The sequence below is a fragment of the Anolis sagrei genome, chromosome 8, assembly GCF_037176765.1.
Source record: "Anolis sagrei isolate rAnoSag1 chromosome 8, rAnoSag1.mat, whole genome shotgun sequence".
Classification (NCBI taxonomy): domain Eukaryota; kingdom Metazoa; phylum Chordata; class Lepidosauria; order Squamata; family Dactyloidae; genus Anolis; species Anolis sagrei.
In genome coordinates, this window is record NC_090028.1 from 1,553,017 (window position 1) to 1,569,237 (window position 16,221).

Below are 16,221 nucleotides of genomic sequence, written 5' to 3' on the forward strand. Positions count from 1 at the left end.
TGTATTGTGCCATCCGAATGGACGGAACAAAACGGAAAGACGAATTAAACGGATGACACAGATACCAGGCCCCTGACTATTGCGGTACCTGCTCCTGCCTGCCTTTCGTATCGAATTTGTTTTCGTTCTGGGAGAGGGTGTTTTGTATTGTGCCATCCGAATGGACGGAACGAAACAGACTAATTAAACAGATACCAGGCCTGTGACTATTGCGATACCCGCTTCTGCCTGCCTTTCGTATTGAGTTTATTTTCGTTCTGGGAGAGATTATTTTGTATTGTGCCATCCGAATGGACAGGATGAAATGGAAAGACGAATTAAATGGATGATACAGATACCAGGCCCAATGGCTATTGCGGTAACCGCTCCTGCCTGCCTTTCGTATCGAGTTAGGGTTAGTGTCTTTTGTATTGTGCCATCCGAATGGACAGAATGAAACAGAAGCATGAATTAAATGGATGATACAGATACCAGGCCCGTGACTATTGCAATACCCGCTCCTGCCTGCCTTTCGTATCGTGTTTATTTTCATTCTGGGAGAGGGTCTTTTGTATTGTGCCATCCGAAGAGACGGAATGAAACGGAAAGATGAATTAAACGGATGATACAGATACCAGGCCCATGACTATTGCGGTAACCGCTCCTGCCTGCCTTTCGTATCGTTTATTTTCGTTCTGGGAGAGGGTTTTTTGTATTGTGCCATCTGATTGGACGGAACGAAACGGAAACATGAATTAAACTGATACAGATACAAAAAGGAGAGTGGTTTCTTACGGGAAGCGTCTTTTGTAAAGAGAAGCCAGGGACACGACCTGCTTGTCATGACTTTAATGTTTTTAACTACAGAATGCATACATACAAGAAGTGGGAGAAACTAAAAGCCCAAGAGAGAACTAGAAAGGCTACAAAATACAACACACGGACCAATACATTTACAAAACATTCAAAATCCTTACAAAATGGGCTGTATTGGTCCTTTTTTTTGTTCTTCTTCTGTATTTTTTTTTGTACAAACTCAAAAGCTCTGTGGCCACAGGGGAGCGGTTCCTAGACCTGCACACCCTCCCCGCTTGCCCCAAAATGTACATATACAAGGGGGGTCACCAAAGAAAACAACTTCTCTCTCTCGAGGAGGAGACGGACGAGGAGGAGACCCCAATCCCAGCGCCGTCCTTCCCTTTCCCCCCGCGTTCGGACAAACTTGTGATTGAGAGCCGCCCCCGTCGCCCCACCCGCAAGAAAAAAAAATAAGTTACATAATATTTAAACTGGCTTTTCCGCACTCTTTGGGAGCCTGGGGTGGGACGACCCGCACTTGGCCTCGCTTCCTCCCTCGCGTTCCCCCCCATTTGCACAAACCCCAAAAGTCCAGACTGACCAATCCCGCCCCGCCCCCCCGCTCTGGTGTATTTACAAACATTATATTCACAGCATCTTCTGCGTTTTTTGGCCGAGAGAGAGAGTCAGAACGCCGATTGGAACTTTGGAAACGGGGCTGCCGACGCAGAAAGAGAAGGGTGCGCTCCTCCCGGCGCCAAGGCCGGAGGAGGAGGAGGAGGAGGAGGCTCGTCACCACAGGCCTTCCCTCTTCTCTTGGCCGGAAGCAAGGGACTTAAGGAAGGGGTGGAGAGGTGGGTGGATAGAGGCCTCGGGCGGACTTCCCAGTTGGACGGCGGGCCCTAACTGGCCCCCGTGCCTTCCATGACTTGCTGCGCCTGCTTCTGCCCCATGCAGCACTGGGCCACTGACTGGAACAGCCTGGAAACACACAACGAACAGGAGAGGTTTATTTTCGTTCTGGGAGGGGGTCTTTTGTATTGTGCCATTCGAATGGACGGAACGAAATGGAAACACGAATTAAAGGGATGATACAGATACCAGGCCCTTGACTATTGCGGTACCCGCTCCTGCCTGCCTTTCGTTATCAAGTTTATTTTCATTCTGGGAGAGGGTCTTTTGTATTGTGCCATTCGAATGGACAAAACGAAATAGAAACACGAACTAAAGGGATGATACAGATACCAGGCCCATGACTACTGCGGTACCCGCTCCTGCCTGCCTTTCGTATCGAGTTTATTTTCGTTCTGGGAGAGGGTCTTTTGTATTGTGCCATTCGAATGGACAAAACGAAATAGAAACACGAACTAAAGGGATGATACAGATACCAGGCCCATGACTACTGCGGTACCCGCTCCTGCCTGCCTTTCGTATCGAGTTTATTTTCGTTCTGGGAGAGGGTCTTTTGTATTGTGCCATCCGAATGGACGGAACGAAATGGAAACACGAATTAAAGGGATGATACAGATACCAGGCCCATGACTATTGCGGTACCCGCTCCTGCCTGCCTTTCGTATCGAGTTTATTTTCGTTCTGGGAGAGGGTCTTTTGTATTGTGCCATCCGAATGGACGGAACGAAATGGAAACACGAATTAAACGGATGATACAGATACCAGGCAAGCATGAGCCCTCCAAGTGTTTCGGACTCTAACTCCCATCATTCCTAACAGCCTCAGGCTCCTTCCTTTTCCCCCTCAGTCGTTTAATAATAAAAAATGAGGAAAATAATAGAAATGTAATATAGTAACAGTAATAAGGGTAAAATAATAAATGTAATAATAATAATAGAGTAAAATAAGGTCATAATAGAGAAAATAATAAATATAATAAGTGTAACAATAAATTTAATAACAAATAGCGAAAAATAGTATATGTAATAATAGAATAAAATAATAAATGTAATAACTAAAATGGATAAAAATAATAAATAACTTCTCTAAAATAGATAATAAATGCAATAGAGTAAAATAATAGATGTCGTAATAGTACTAAGAGTAAAATAATAAATTTGATAACAAATAGCGAAAAATAGTAAATGTAATAATAGAATAAAATAATACATGTAATAACTAAAATAGATAAAAATAAATGCAATAACTTTTCTAAAATAGATAATAAATGCAATAATAATAATAGAGTAAAATAATAGATGTCATAATAAATAGTGAAAATAATAAATATAAGAGTAAAATAAATTTAATAAAAAATAGCGAAAAATAGTAAATGAAATAGGATAAAATAATACATGTAATAACTAAAATACATAAAAATAATAAATGCAATAATAACTTCTAAAATAGATAATAAATGCAATAAGAGTAAAATAATAAATTTAATAACAAATAGCAAAAAATAGGAAGTGTAATAATTACAATAGAATAAAATAATACATGTAATAACTAAAAAATGCCATAATAATTTCTCTAAAATACATAAAAATAAATGAAATAATAATAATAATAGAGTAAAATAATGTAAACTTAATAAAATAATAATGTAGTAAAATAAACTTAATAGTAATAATAACAGTAAAATAAATAACTTTGACTTGAGTATAAGCCGGGAAGGGGGGGGGGGGGCTTTTTCGACCCAAATAAATAACTTTGCCTCGAGTATAAGCCAGGGAGGGTTTTTCCAGCTCAAAAAAGGGATGAAAAACTCAGCTTATACTCAAGTATATACAGTAAAATAATAGATGTAATAATAAATCGCAAAAATAATAAATATAATAAGGCTGTTAGAAATGGTGGGAGTTGGAGTCCAGAACACCTGGAAGGAGGGCCAAAGCTGGCCCGTGCTTGCAGCCATTCCTCAGAATTCTCCATTTGCACAGCACCAATATCCCAAAAAATATCTTGACAAACTCACTTTTCAATCTCTGGCGCGCAGTGGACAAACTCGTGGTTCCAGAACTTGAAGGCCGGGTTTTTAATCAGCTCGATGAAGGTGATGAGGAGTCCCCACGGGTGAGGCCTGTTCACAATCAGCCGCTCCAAGAGGACCCTGGGAAAGAGAAATGCAGAAATAGGAAGAAATTTACCAAACTCAAAAGGCAGTATCGAGCGCAAGTGCGAGGAACATTGGATCCTAAGTCTTTTAGGAATGGTGGGAGTTGAAGTCACAGAAAACACTGTTGGTCATGTGGGGTTCTGTGTGGGAAGTTTGGCCCAATTCTATTGTTGGTGGGGTTCAGAATGCAGATTCTGCTGGAAATATGAACCTTCGAGGACTTTAAGATCGTCTGGAGAGGCCCTGCTCTCGGTCCCGCCATCATCACAAGCACGACTGGCGGAGACGAGAGACAGGGCCTTCTCAGTGGTGGCCCCTCAGCCATGGAACGCCCTTCCTAGGGAGATCAGATTGGCTTCTTCACTTTTAGCATTTTGGAACAAACTTAATGTTGTGACTCAGTCTGAGTCTGAACTTTCTGGGCCTGCTGGGTCTTCTGAGCCTGTCTTTTTGCAGGATGACGAGGAGGCTGATGGGTTACAGATTTCTGTACATGTTACAGACGGGGCTGAGAGTGAGGCTTCTGAAGGAAACAGCAAGCCTGCTCCCCAGGGAACGGAATGTGCCTTTAGATAAAGATAGTGAAACAACTCCACAACTTCAGGTGAATCCTTTCAGTTCTCAGACTGATGAGGCCCAGCTGGCCGGAGATAATGAGTTGCTTAGCCTTGATGAGAAGACTGAATTAATGACTAGACAAGATCGTTTGCAATTAAGAGTCCGTAGAAGTTCACGTCTAGCCAGCAGGCGTGAAGCCAAAGGTCAACGCAATGCTTTCATGTTTGGGAAAACAATTTAATGTTGCAGCTGACAGGCAATCCCTGTCAGTCCAACGTTACTCTTCCCATGTTAACTTCTGTGGATTTACCTTGGCTTTTGGAAGCACGTCTCTGGCTTCTTGAGACTTGGATCCTGTTCCTGTTTGTACCTGTTTACCATGGACTCTTGTTTGACCATTGCTTAGGGATTATGCTTCATGGTTTTCCTTTTGAATCTTGGGGACATTGCATTTCTTTTTCTCTGTTTTGATTTTGCTTTTACTCCATAAACTACAAAACCTACAGCCTTGGTGTGAGTTGGTGTCTTGAGCAAGGTGGAAACTACCGAGTTGCAACACATGGCCAGTCCATTGGAGCAAGAATTTGCAAATACTGAGCAACGGACATAAGAACGGAATCAACTACGTGACGAGACTGGACATTGTTTTCATGAGTATTTATTGAATTATGTTTTATTACAGTGTTATGATGTTTATTGATGTTAACGTTTTTATATTGTAATTGTGTTCTTTGTGGCATTGAATTTTGCCTTGTAAACCACCTCGAGTCGCTGGAAGGCTGAGAGCGGCGGTATACAAACATAGTAAATAAATAAATATGGCACAAAAGGTTTGTGTCGATGTCTCAAAGAGTGTCACCCCTGTTGTCAAATTTTCTGTGACCCCAAGACTGAGAAGAGGGACACCCCATTCGGGGTCAGAACCCCATTTAAAGAGAAGCACCGGGATTGTGGCGCAGCTGAGTGTCAGCTGCATTAAGATCACTTCTGACCAAAAGGTCATGAGTTCAAAGCCAGCCCAAGTCGGAGTGAGCTTCCAACCAATTGTGTAGCTTGTTGTGAACCTTTGCAACCTGTCAAGTAGGAAAATTAGGTACCACCAATGTGTGGGGAGGCTAGTTTAACTAATTTACGAGGCCATAAAAAAAGACTCCAGCAAAGCATGCAGGGAATGTGGAAGTGCTTCATCAGTGTCACAGATGGACGATGAAAGTGACAGCTCCCCTGGCGGACAGAAAAACGGAATAGCCTCTGACTTTCTGTCTATATCTGTTGTGTGTCTTTGGCATTGAATACCTATATCTATGCCATATATGTGTACATTGTAATCCGCCCTGAGCCCCTTGCAGGGTGAGAAGGGCCGAATAGAAATACTGTAAATAAATAATAATAATAATTAAGAAGCACTCAAGCTCTGAGTAAGCAACAGGAGCCTTTCCAATGTCCCTTGCGTATAGCTCAGGCACAGGCCAACTTCTGCCCTCTGGATGTTTTGGACTTCACCTCCCACCATTACTAAGTCTGTTAGGAATTGTGGGAGTTGAAGTCCAAAACATCTGGGGGGAGGGCCCAAGTTAGCCCAGGCCTAGCCTTGTGGGGAAAACCACTTCAGATGAGCTGCACTTCTAGGTCAACGGAGCAGGTCATCCTCCTTACCTGGTGATCTGCTCCTGAATGGCTTCCGTGTTGGCCTCCGCAAACAGGTAGAGCATGGTGCAGCTGAAGTAGTGCGTGTGGCTGTTGGGGTACCGGAGCTGGTTGGCAATGGCGTTCAGGAAGAGGTACCGGCCTACAGGATGGAAGGAGAAAAGCATTGCAAGGGGTGGCCTGAAGCACAACAGGAAGCCCCTCTTCGTGGCTTGTGGTTCGGTCACACGCTGGCATTACATATAATAATAATAATAATAATAATAATAATAAACAACTTTATTTGTACCCCGCTACCATCTCCCCAAGGGACCTGGTGCGGCTTACATGAGGCCGAGCCCAAAGTACATCAAACAAAACATCAAGAAACACAACATCAATAAACAATCAATAAAATACAAATCATACAAATCACATCAACAAAAAACAATCAATTGTGACATAAACAATTTTAAAAATGGCCGGGCCAAATGTAATAGATTAAAATTGAAAATAATGCTGACGTGAATGAGGTAAAATATAACTAGGATAGGATTGTTCGGAGAGAATTGAGGGAACGCAATCCATCCTAAGTCAGTATTAAAGTGCATCGTGAGGACATATTGCTGAGAGTTCTCCTTATTCTGGGAAGGCACGCTGGAACAACCACGATTTCAGGCTCCTCCTAAAGACTGCCAACGTTGGGGCATGTCTAATGTCCCTGGGGAGTGAGTTCCAGAGTCAAGGGGCCACCACCAAGAAGGCCCTCTTCCTCATCCCCACTGATTGCGCCTGTGAAGGAGGTGGGAGCGTGAGCAGGGCCTCTCCAGATGATCGAAGAGATCATGTGGGTTCGTACACAGAAATGTGGCCATGCAGGTAGGTCAGAACCTGCACCTTGAATTGGGACCGGAAAATGAACAGCAGCCAGTTATTAACATATGGGTTTTTGTTCTGCGCATGCGCAGCTGTTCGGAACTATCTAGAATCTTGTAAAAGAAACTGTTTGGCAGAGGCCCCGCCCACTTTCCCCAATACTATAAATGCCCCTGGCGGGGACTGTGCCTGCGTTCCAGAGTCAGGGGGCTACCACTGAGAAGGCCCTCTCCCTCGTCCCCACCAATCGTGCCCACGAAGGAGGTGGGAGCGCGAGCAGGGCCTCTCCAGATGATCGAAGAGATCCTGTGTGCGTTTGTACACAGAAATGCGGACACAAACAGCGCCTTGCATGCTATCCAAAACTAGACAATGTGTAGTGGCTTCCTTGGCAGCCCTGGGGTGCATCTAAGCTGTAGCATGAGTCCACTTTAACTGCTTTGGATCAATGCTATGGAGTCGAGGGTGTAGTTTTTCCAGGCCTTGAGCCTACTCTGCTCAAGGATGTTGATACCTCAACCAAACTACAAATCCCAGGGTCTCCTAACATTGACATCTCTCAAAGGAGAGCTCCTACTACTTCTGAAGCAGCTTCTCCTCTTGCTTTGGCTCAGCACGAGGATGACTGGATTATGTGTATTTAATGCACACCCTAATGGTGGTGAGGTAATTTAGCCAAAGAAAGGTAAACACAAGATTAAATAGTGTATCTAAAGGTGAAATAATTGGGTGGGACCTTCCGTGTCCAGATCCACCGCCAGGTTCTGGAAGATGTCCATGTGGGCCGAGTGGGTGATGGTGCTCATGGAGGGGGTGCTGCCCTTGTTGTGGATGTGGGCAATGGCCTGCGTGCCCACGTACAGCACCAGCGCGTTGATCAGCTGGATGTTGTAGCGGTTGCCGGGCTCATTGGACACCTGAAAGGAAGCGGGGAACGTCAACAAGGAGGGGTCCCAAAACTGACCCAGGTGCACCTCACCCAAAGCCCCTCCTTGACCCCTGACCCCCGGACGGCGGCCCTCACCTGCAGATTGCTGCGCAGGTCGGAGAGGAAGGTGACCGGGGAGCGGGTCTTGAGATAGGAGTCCAGGTCCTTCTTGAACTGCGGGGGCATCACGCCCGTGAAGTTGGTGAGGATGCGGGGGGCAATGTTGATCTCGCTCAACATGTCCACCTGCCGAGGAGAGAGAGAGAGAGAGAGAAAGAGAGAGAGGAGTCCCAATGCTGTTCGGAGCACATTCTTTGCAGATGGAAAGGACCCAAAACACCACATGCGACACTCACGGGAAAACATGCATTGAGGAGACGGATCCACACAATGTGGGCTTCTCCCACCAAGAAACAGTATGATATTGTATTGTCGAAGGCTTTCATGGCCGGAATCACTCAGTTCTTGTGGGTTTTTTCGGGCTATATGGCCATGTTCTAGAGGCATTTCTCCTGACGTTTCGCCTGCATCTATGGCAAGCATCCTCAGAGGTCTGCTGGAGCTGGGAAAAAAGGGGTTTATATATCTGTGGAATGACCAGGGTGAGACAAAAGGCTTTTGTAAGTTGGGCTAGGTGTGAATCTTTTCAACTGACCATCTTGATTAGCATACAATGGATTGACTGTGCCTGGAGCAAACTCTTCTTGAAAGGTGATTAGATGTCCCTGCCTGTTTTTCTCTCTGCTGTTTTAATTTTAGAGTTTTTTAATACTGGTAGCCAGATTTTGTTCATTTTCATGGTTTCTTCCTTTCTGTTGAAATTGTCCACATGTTTGTGGATTTCAATGGCTTCTCTGTGTAGTCTGACATGGTGGTTGCTGGTGTGGTCCAGCATTTCTGTCTTCTCAAATAAAATGCTGTGTCCAGGTTGGTTCATCAGGTTCTCTGCTATGGCTGATTTCTCTGGTTGGAGTAGTCTGCCGTGCCTTTCATGTTCCTGGATTCTTGTTTGGGCGCTGCGTTTGGTGGTCCCTATGTAGACTTGTCCACAGCTGCATGGTATACGTTAGACTCCTGCAGAGGTGAGAGGATCCCTCTTGTCCTTTGCTGAACGTAGCATTTGTTGGATTTTCCTGGTGGGTTTGTAGATTGTTTGTATGTTGTGTTTCCTCATCAGCTTCCCTATGCGATCAGTGGTTCCCTTGATGTATGGCAGGAACACTTTTCCTCTGGGTGGATCTTCATCTTGACTCTCGTGGCTTGTTCTTGGTCTTGCAGCTCTTCTGATGTCTGAGGTGGAGTCTCCCTTGGCCTGGAGAGCCCAGTTGAGGTGGTTCAGTTCATCGTGGAGGAGGTGGGCTTTGCAGATTCTTTTTGCACGGTCTGCCAAGGCTTTAATGGTGCTTCTTTTTTGACTTGGGTGATGGTTGGAGGTTTTATGTAGATATCTATCTGTGTGTGTGGGTTTTCTGTAAACGGTGTGACCCAATTGTTGATCAGGTTTGCGAATGACTAGGACATCTAGAAAAGGCAATCTTCCTTCCTTTTCTTTTTCCATAGTGAACTGGATGTTAGGGTGGATGCTGTTAAGATGTTCCAGGAACCTGTTGAGTTCTTCATCTCCATGGCTCCAAATGGTGAAAGTGTCATCCACATATCTGAACCATATAGTGGGCTTTTTGGTTGCTGTTTCAAGAGCTTGTTTTTCAAATTGTTCCATGTAGAAGCACTGCAGACTACTTCATCCAGAGAAGTCAGCCATAGCAGAGCACCTGATGAACCAACCTGGACACAGCATTTTATTTGAGAACACAAAAATGCTGGACCACTCTCACAACCACCATGTCAGACTACACAGAGAAGCCATTGAAATCCACAAACATGTGGACAATTTCAACAGAAAGGAAGAAACCATGAAAATGAACAAAATCTGGCTACCAGTATTAAAAAACTCTAAAATTAAAACAGCAGAGAGAAAAACAGGCAGGGACATCTAATCACCTTTCAAGAAGAGTTTGCTCCAGGCACTGTCAGCCCATTGTATCAAGGTGGTCAGTTGAAAAGATTCACACCTAGCCCAACTTACAAAAGCCTTTTGTCTCACCCTGGTCATTCCACAGATATATAAACCCCTTTTTTCCCAGCTCCAGCAGACCTCTGAAGATGCTTGCCATAGATGCAGGCGAAACGTCAGGAGAAATGCCTCTAGAACATGGCCAGATAGCCCGAAAAAACCCACAAGAACTGAGTATGATATTCTTCACTCCAGAGAGTCACTTAGCAAATGTGGGAGTCCCTTCCCCTGGCCAGATTCAAGGTGTTGCCATCAGCATTCCTGCAGCTATCCCCTACCACAGTGTTTCTCAACCTGGGGGTCGGGACCCCTAGGGGGGGTCACGAGGGGGTGTCAGAGGGGTTGCTAAAGACCATCAGAAAATAGTATTTTTTGTTGGTCATGGGGGGTTTGTGTGGGAAGTTTGATCCAATTCTGTCGGTGGGGTTTAGAATGCTCTTTGATTATAGATGAACTATAAATCCCAGCAACTGCATCTCCCAAATGTGAGGGTCCATTTCCCCCAAACTCCACCAGTGCTCACATTACAGCCTATTGAGTATTTGTGCCAAGTTTGGTCCAGATCCATCATTGTTTGAGCCCACAGTGCTCTCGGGATGTAGGTGAACTACAACTCCCAAACTCAAGGTGAACTGTAAATCCCAGTAACTACAACTCACAAAAGTCAAGGTCTATTTCCCCAAAACTCCCATCTGTGCTCATATTTGGGCATATTGAGTGCTTGTGCCAAGTTTGGTCCAGATCCATCATTGTTTGAGCCCACAGTGCTCTCGGGATGTAGGTGAACTACAACTCCCAAACTCAAGGTCAATGCCCACCAAACCTTTCCATTATTTTCTTTCGATCATGGGAGTTCTGTGTGCCAAGTTTGGTTCAATTCCATCGTTAGTGGAGTTCAGAATGCTCTTTGTTTGTAGGTGAACTATACATCCCAGCAACTACAACTCCCAAATGACAAAATCAATTTACCCCAAACTCCACCTGTATTATTTTCTCTTGATCATGGGAGTCCTGTGTGCCAAGTTTGGTTCAATTCCATCGTTGGTGGAGGTCAGAATGTTCTATACATTCCAGCAACTACAACTCCCAAATGATAAAATCAATCCCCGCCCCCCCCCCCCCACCCCAGCAGTATTCAAATTTGGGCGTATTGGGTATTTGTGCCAAGTTTGGTCCAGTGAATGAAAATACATCCTGCATATCAGATATTTACATGACAATTCATAACAGGAGCAAAATTGTAGTTATAAAAGTGGCATCGAAAGTAATGTTATGGTTGGGGGTCACCACAACATGAGTAACTGGATTGATAAGGGGACAGGTATGAAGTAGCAACAAAAACAATGTTATGGTTGGGGGTGACCACAAAAATGTGGAACTGGATTAAGGGGTCACGGCATTAGGAAGGTTGAGGAACACAGATCTAAGTCATGAATGAAGATCCTGAGCAGGACCGGGCCCGGACGGAACCCTGCGGATGGCACTCTGCTCGTCACTTCTTTCCAGGATGAAGAGGAGGAAGCCTTGGGGAGAACCATCCTCTGGGTTCGTCCATTTAACCAATTACAGATCCACCTCACCGTAGTTTTGCCTAGCCCACATTGGACTCGTTTCCTTGCCAGAAGGTCATGGGTTTCCCATTCTTGAGTACAGGGTATAGTAACTGCTTTGGGAGGCATTTGGACAATGTGGCCGGTCCAGCAGAATTGATGGTGCAGGAGCATCACTTCAATGCTGGTGGTCTTAGCCTAATTTGGTCCAGTGAATGAAAATACATCTTGCATATCAGGTATTTACATGATGATTCATAACAGGAGCAAAATTATTATTATTATTATTATTATTATTATTATTATTAACTTTATTTGTACCCCGCTAGCATCTCCCAAAGGACTCGATGCGGCTTACACGGGCCGAAGCCACAAAACACAATACAATAGAAAACATAACACAACGATAAATAAAGCAAATCAAATAATTAAGCAAAATAACCACAATGACAATACATCAAGACACTATTAAAACTGGTTCGGCCAGCGCAATGGGGTACAGGGTTAAAAGTGCTGAGATGGCAGGAGGAACGTAGGATTAAAGTGTGGTGTGCAGCAATGTTAGTTGTGCTAAAGTGCATCTAGGACTTGGGATGGGGATTCCTAATCTGCGAAGGCACATCGGAACAGCCAAGTTTTTAGGTTCCTTCTGAAAACTGCCAGAGTAGGGGCCTGACGAAGCTCTTTTGGAAGGGCATTCCAGAGTCGGGGGGCCGCCACAGAGAAGGCCCTGTCCCGCGTCCCCACCAGGCGCGCTTGCGACGTAGGTGGGATAACGAGCAGGGCCTCCCCAGATGACCGGAGCGAGCGTGTGGGTTCGTAGATGGAAATGCGGTCACGCAGGTAGGGTGGTCCCAAACCGTTCAGGGCTTTGTAGGTGAGCACCTGCACCTTGAATTGGGCTCGGAAAATAAATGGCAGCCAGTGGAGCTCCTTGAACAAGAGGGTTGACCTCTCTTGATAATGAGCTCCAGTTAGCATCCTGGCTGCTGCCCGCTGGACCAATTGTAGTTTCCGAGCCGTCTTCAAGGGCAGCCCCACGTAGAGCGCATTGCAGTAATCCATTCTAGAGGTGACCAAGGCGTGGACCACCCCGGCCAGATCCGCCTTCACAAGGTACGGTCGCAGCTGGCGCACAAGTCTCAGTTGTGCAAAGGCCCTCCCGGATACCGCCGACACCTGAGCCTCAAGTGTAAGCGAAGAATCCAAGAGGACACCCAAACTGCGGACCTGAGGTTTCAGGGGGAGTGTAACCCCGTCCAACACAGGTTGCCACCCTATACCCCGATCCGGTTTACGATCGACCAGGAGGACCTCTGTCTTGTCGGGATTGATCTTCAGCTTGTTCTTCCTCATCCAGATCGACACAGCGGCCAGGCACTCGTCCAGCACCCGAGAAGCCTCCTTGGAATTAGGTGGAAAGGAGTAGTAGAGTTGTGTGTCATCCGCATAGAGATGGCACCCAACTCCAAAACTCCGGATGACCTCTCCCAGCGGTTTCATGTAGATGTTGAAGAGCATGGGCGACAAGATAGATCCTTGCGGGACCCCACAGGTCAAAGGCCAGGGGTCCGAGCAGGCGTCTCCCAGCTTCACCATCTGGGTGCGTCCCTCCAGGAAGGACTGGAGCCACGACAGAACCGTGCCCCCAAGGCCCATCCCAGAGAGACGACCCAGAAGGATACCATGATCGATGGTATCGAAAGCCGCTGAGATGTCCAAGAGAACCAGCAGAGTCACACTCCCCCTGTCCAGCTCTCTGCGGAGGTCATCCACCAAGGCGACCAAGGCTGTCTCGGTGCCATGGCCAGGCCTGAAACCAGACTGTGCCTGATCTAGGTAGTTGGTATCGTCTAGGAAGCCCTGGAGCTGCGAGGCGACCACCCGCTCCAGCACCTTACCCAAGAAAGGGAGGTTGGAGACTGGTCTGTAGTTATTCAGCACCGTGGAGTCAAGGGAAGCTTTTTTGAGGAGTGGACGAACCACTGCCTGTTTCAAACCAGATGGAAAAATCCCTTGCTCCAACGATGCATTGACAATCAATACAAACCAGTCAACCAACCCCTCCCTGGCTGATTTAATGAGCCAAGATGGGCATGGGTCTAGAGGTGAGGTGGTCGCCCTCACAGCCCCAAGAACCTCCTCTACGGTTTCAGGAAGAACTGACAGGTATGAAGTAGCAACAAAAATAATTTTATGGTTGGTGGTCACTACAAAAATGCGGAACTGGATTAAGGAGTCACGGCATTAGGAAGGTTGAGGAACACAGATCTAAGTCATGAATGAAGATCCTGAGCAGGACCGGGCCCGGACGGAACCCTGCGGATGGCACTCTGCTCGTCACTTCTTTCCAGGATGAAGAGGAGGAAGCCTTGGGGAGAACCATCCTCTGGGTTCGTCCATTTAACCAATTACAGATCCACCTCACCATAGTTTTGCCTAGCCCACATTGGACTAGTTTCCTTGCCAGAAGGTCATGGGTTTCCCATTCTTGAGTACAGAGTATAGTAACTGCTTTGGGAGGCATTTGGACAATGTGGCCGGTCCAGCAGAATTGATGGTGCAGGAGCATCACTTCAGTGCTGGTGGTCTTAGCCTAATTTGGCCAGTGAATGAAAATACATCTTGCATATCAGATATTTACATGACGATTCATAACAGGAGCAAAATGACAGGTATGAAGTAGCAACAAAAATAATTTTATAGTTGGGGGTCACCACAAAAATGTGGAACTGGATTAAGGGGTCACTGCATTAGGAAGGTTGAGAACCACTGCCTCTACCAGGAAGGAGAACCATTCATTCACGCAATCTGGGTTCCGGCCATCTGTCACTACTAACAGTTTACTAAAGGCTTTTTGCGAAGTAATAGCAAGGATCTGAAGCATTTCCACCAACCCAGAGGAGGAAACAAGCACTCTGACTTCTCTGACATGGCTTTAGCATGACATTTACAAACCAAATTGGCAAAATTAGCCCAGGCAATGCATAGGTTGTTGCGTGTGCTTGGTTGCATTCTGGAGTTCAGAATGCTCTTTGTTTGTAGGTGAACTATACATCCCAGCAACTACAACTCCCAAATGACAAAATCAATCCTTGCCCCCCCCCCAAAAAACCCCCCACCAGTATTCAAATTTGGCCGTATTGGGTATTTGTGCCAAATTTGGTCCAGTGAATGGAAATACGTCTTGCATATCAGATATTTACATGTAAATTTGCAAAATTAGCCCAGGCATTGCACGGGCAGATGTATGTGCTTAGTTGCATCTCTAGGAACTGTGATGATTTGGGTGTGGATGTATCCTGCAGTCACCCCTGACACACCAACACGCATCCTGCTGACCTTCAGGTTGGGAGTGAAGGGGTCTGGGAGCCTCATGTTCCGCGGGAAGGCACTCAGGATCAGGTTCCTCAGCTGGATGCAGTTGGGAGGGATCACGTCGCAGAAGCCGTAATGGTAGTCGCACAGGAATTCCGGGAAGTCGTGGAGCAGCACAAGCAACACCCGGAGCGTGCCCTACAAAGCAAACACACACACACACACACACAAGGCTGAGGCTTGTCCATACAACACTTCCAACCCGTGCTCAGAAACAAACTCATAAAAACATGGGAAAAGTTTCGTAGAGCCGTAGCAAACTACTGGAAACGAGAGCGAGCTTGTGCTCGAGCTCGCTCCGAAGCCCCGCCTTTTTCCCCCCGAGGCGGCTCTCTCTCTTGCTAGTGTGCCTGTTTTCCCTTGCTAGGGAAGCGATGCGAGTGTACTCTCGCAGTTGGCAGAATTCAACTGTGAGCGTACGCTCGCATCCCTGCCCTCTGCAATGGGAAACAGGCATGCTAGCAAGAGAGAGAGCAGGCTCGGGGGAAAAAAGGCGGGGCTTCGGAGCAAACCCGAGCGCAAGCTTCCTGTCGTTTGCTGCGGCACGAGTGTATGCTCGCAACGCTGCCCTAGCAAAGGGAAATAGGCGGAGAAAGAAGCGGAGCATCGCTCGTGCTGGCTGAGTTTGCTCTCACAAAATCCTAGTTTGCTACAGCTCTTAAACTGCAAAAACTTGCGGTCTGCAGAAAAGGTTTTACTTAATGGGACATAGAGTACTGATGACAACAAGAGTTGGGAGAGTCAAGACAGGCCTAGGGCGGTCCTTGGAAATACTTTCGGAGGAGAACTGTCAGCCGCCTCAAAAATCAATGGTGTTTTTGAGGCAAGAGTGAGCTGGGAATCAAATTCCCTTCTGTCCCAGAATTCCCTCTCCTTTGAAAGAAAAAAATGCCCACCCGGAAAACAGCCCCCCACTCACCTTGTACAGGATTTGCATAGGTTTGGCGAGTTCTACGTTCCTCAGGAAAGGAGCCAGGTACTTGAAGAGGTCGATGAGCAGCTGAGCGTACATAGGCCAGCCCTGCGAGGAGAGAGAAAGGCCAGAGTGAGAGCGGAGCAAAGCGGCGCCCGTAGCTTAGTTTGCCTCAGTGTTAGTTCCCTTTATTTATTTATTGACCTGCTCACAGCAAGGATTCAATGCTCACGAACAAACCTTTAAGACATCATATAAAACAATAAGTTAAAAATTCGTATCAGATAGAAAGCGTAATAAAACATTCGGCCCAGTGTATCTGTCCGAACGGATCTCCCTCTACGTCCCACCTCGAAATCTTCCGGGGAGGCCCTGCTCTCGAGCCCACCTCTATCACAAGTGAGATTGGCGGGGATGAGGAGCAGGGCCTTCTCGGTGGCGACCCCTCACCTGTGGAATTCACTCCCCCGG

General features: G+C 46.4%; 1 protein-coding gene across 8 annotated transcripts in view; it reads right to left on the reverse strand.

Annotated features, from left to right (window-relative positions):
• Positions 1–813: 813 nt before the first annotated feature.
• Positions 814–16,221, reverse strand: part of CNOT1 (CCR4-NOT transcription complex subunit 1) — a 110,318-nt gene continuing 94,910 nt past the window's right edge. For all 8 annotated transcript variants that reach the window (XM_060787831.2, XM_060787828.2, XM_060787829.2 and 5 more), the window contains exons 43-49: positions 15,757–15,858; positions 14,802–14,975; positions 7,932–8,081; positions 7,644–7,824; positions 6,062–6,194; positions 3,707–3,841; positions 814–1,758 (exon numbers count right to left, since the gene is read on the reverse strand). In XM_060787831.2, the coding sequence (XP_060643814.1) occupies positions 1,680–1,758; positions 3,707–3,841; positions 6,062–6,194; positions 7,644–7,824; positions 7,932–8,081; positions 14,802–14,975; positions 15,757–15,858 (954 nt within the window). In that variant the 3' untranslated portion in view covers positions 814–1,679. The remainder of the gene's footprint in view (positions 1,759–3,706; positions 3,842–6,061; positions 6,195–7,643; positions 7,825–7,931; positions 8,082–14,801; positions 14,976–15,756; positions 15,859–16,221) is intronic.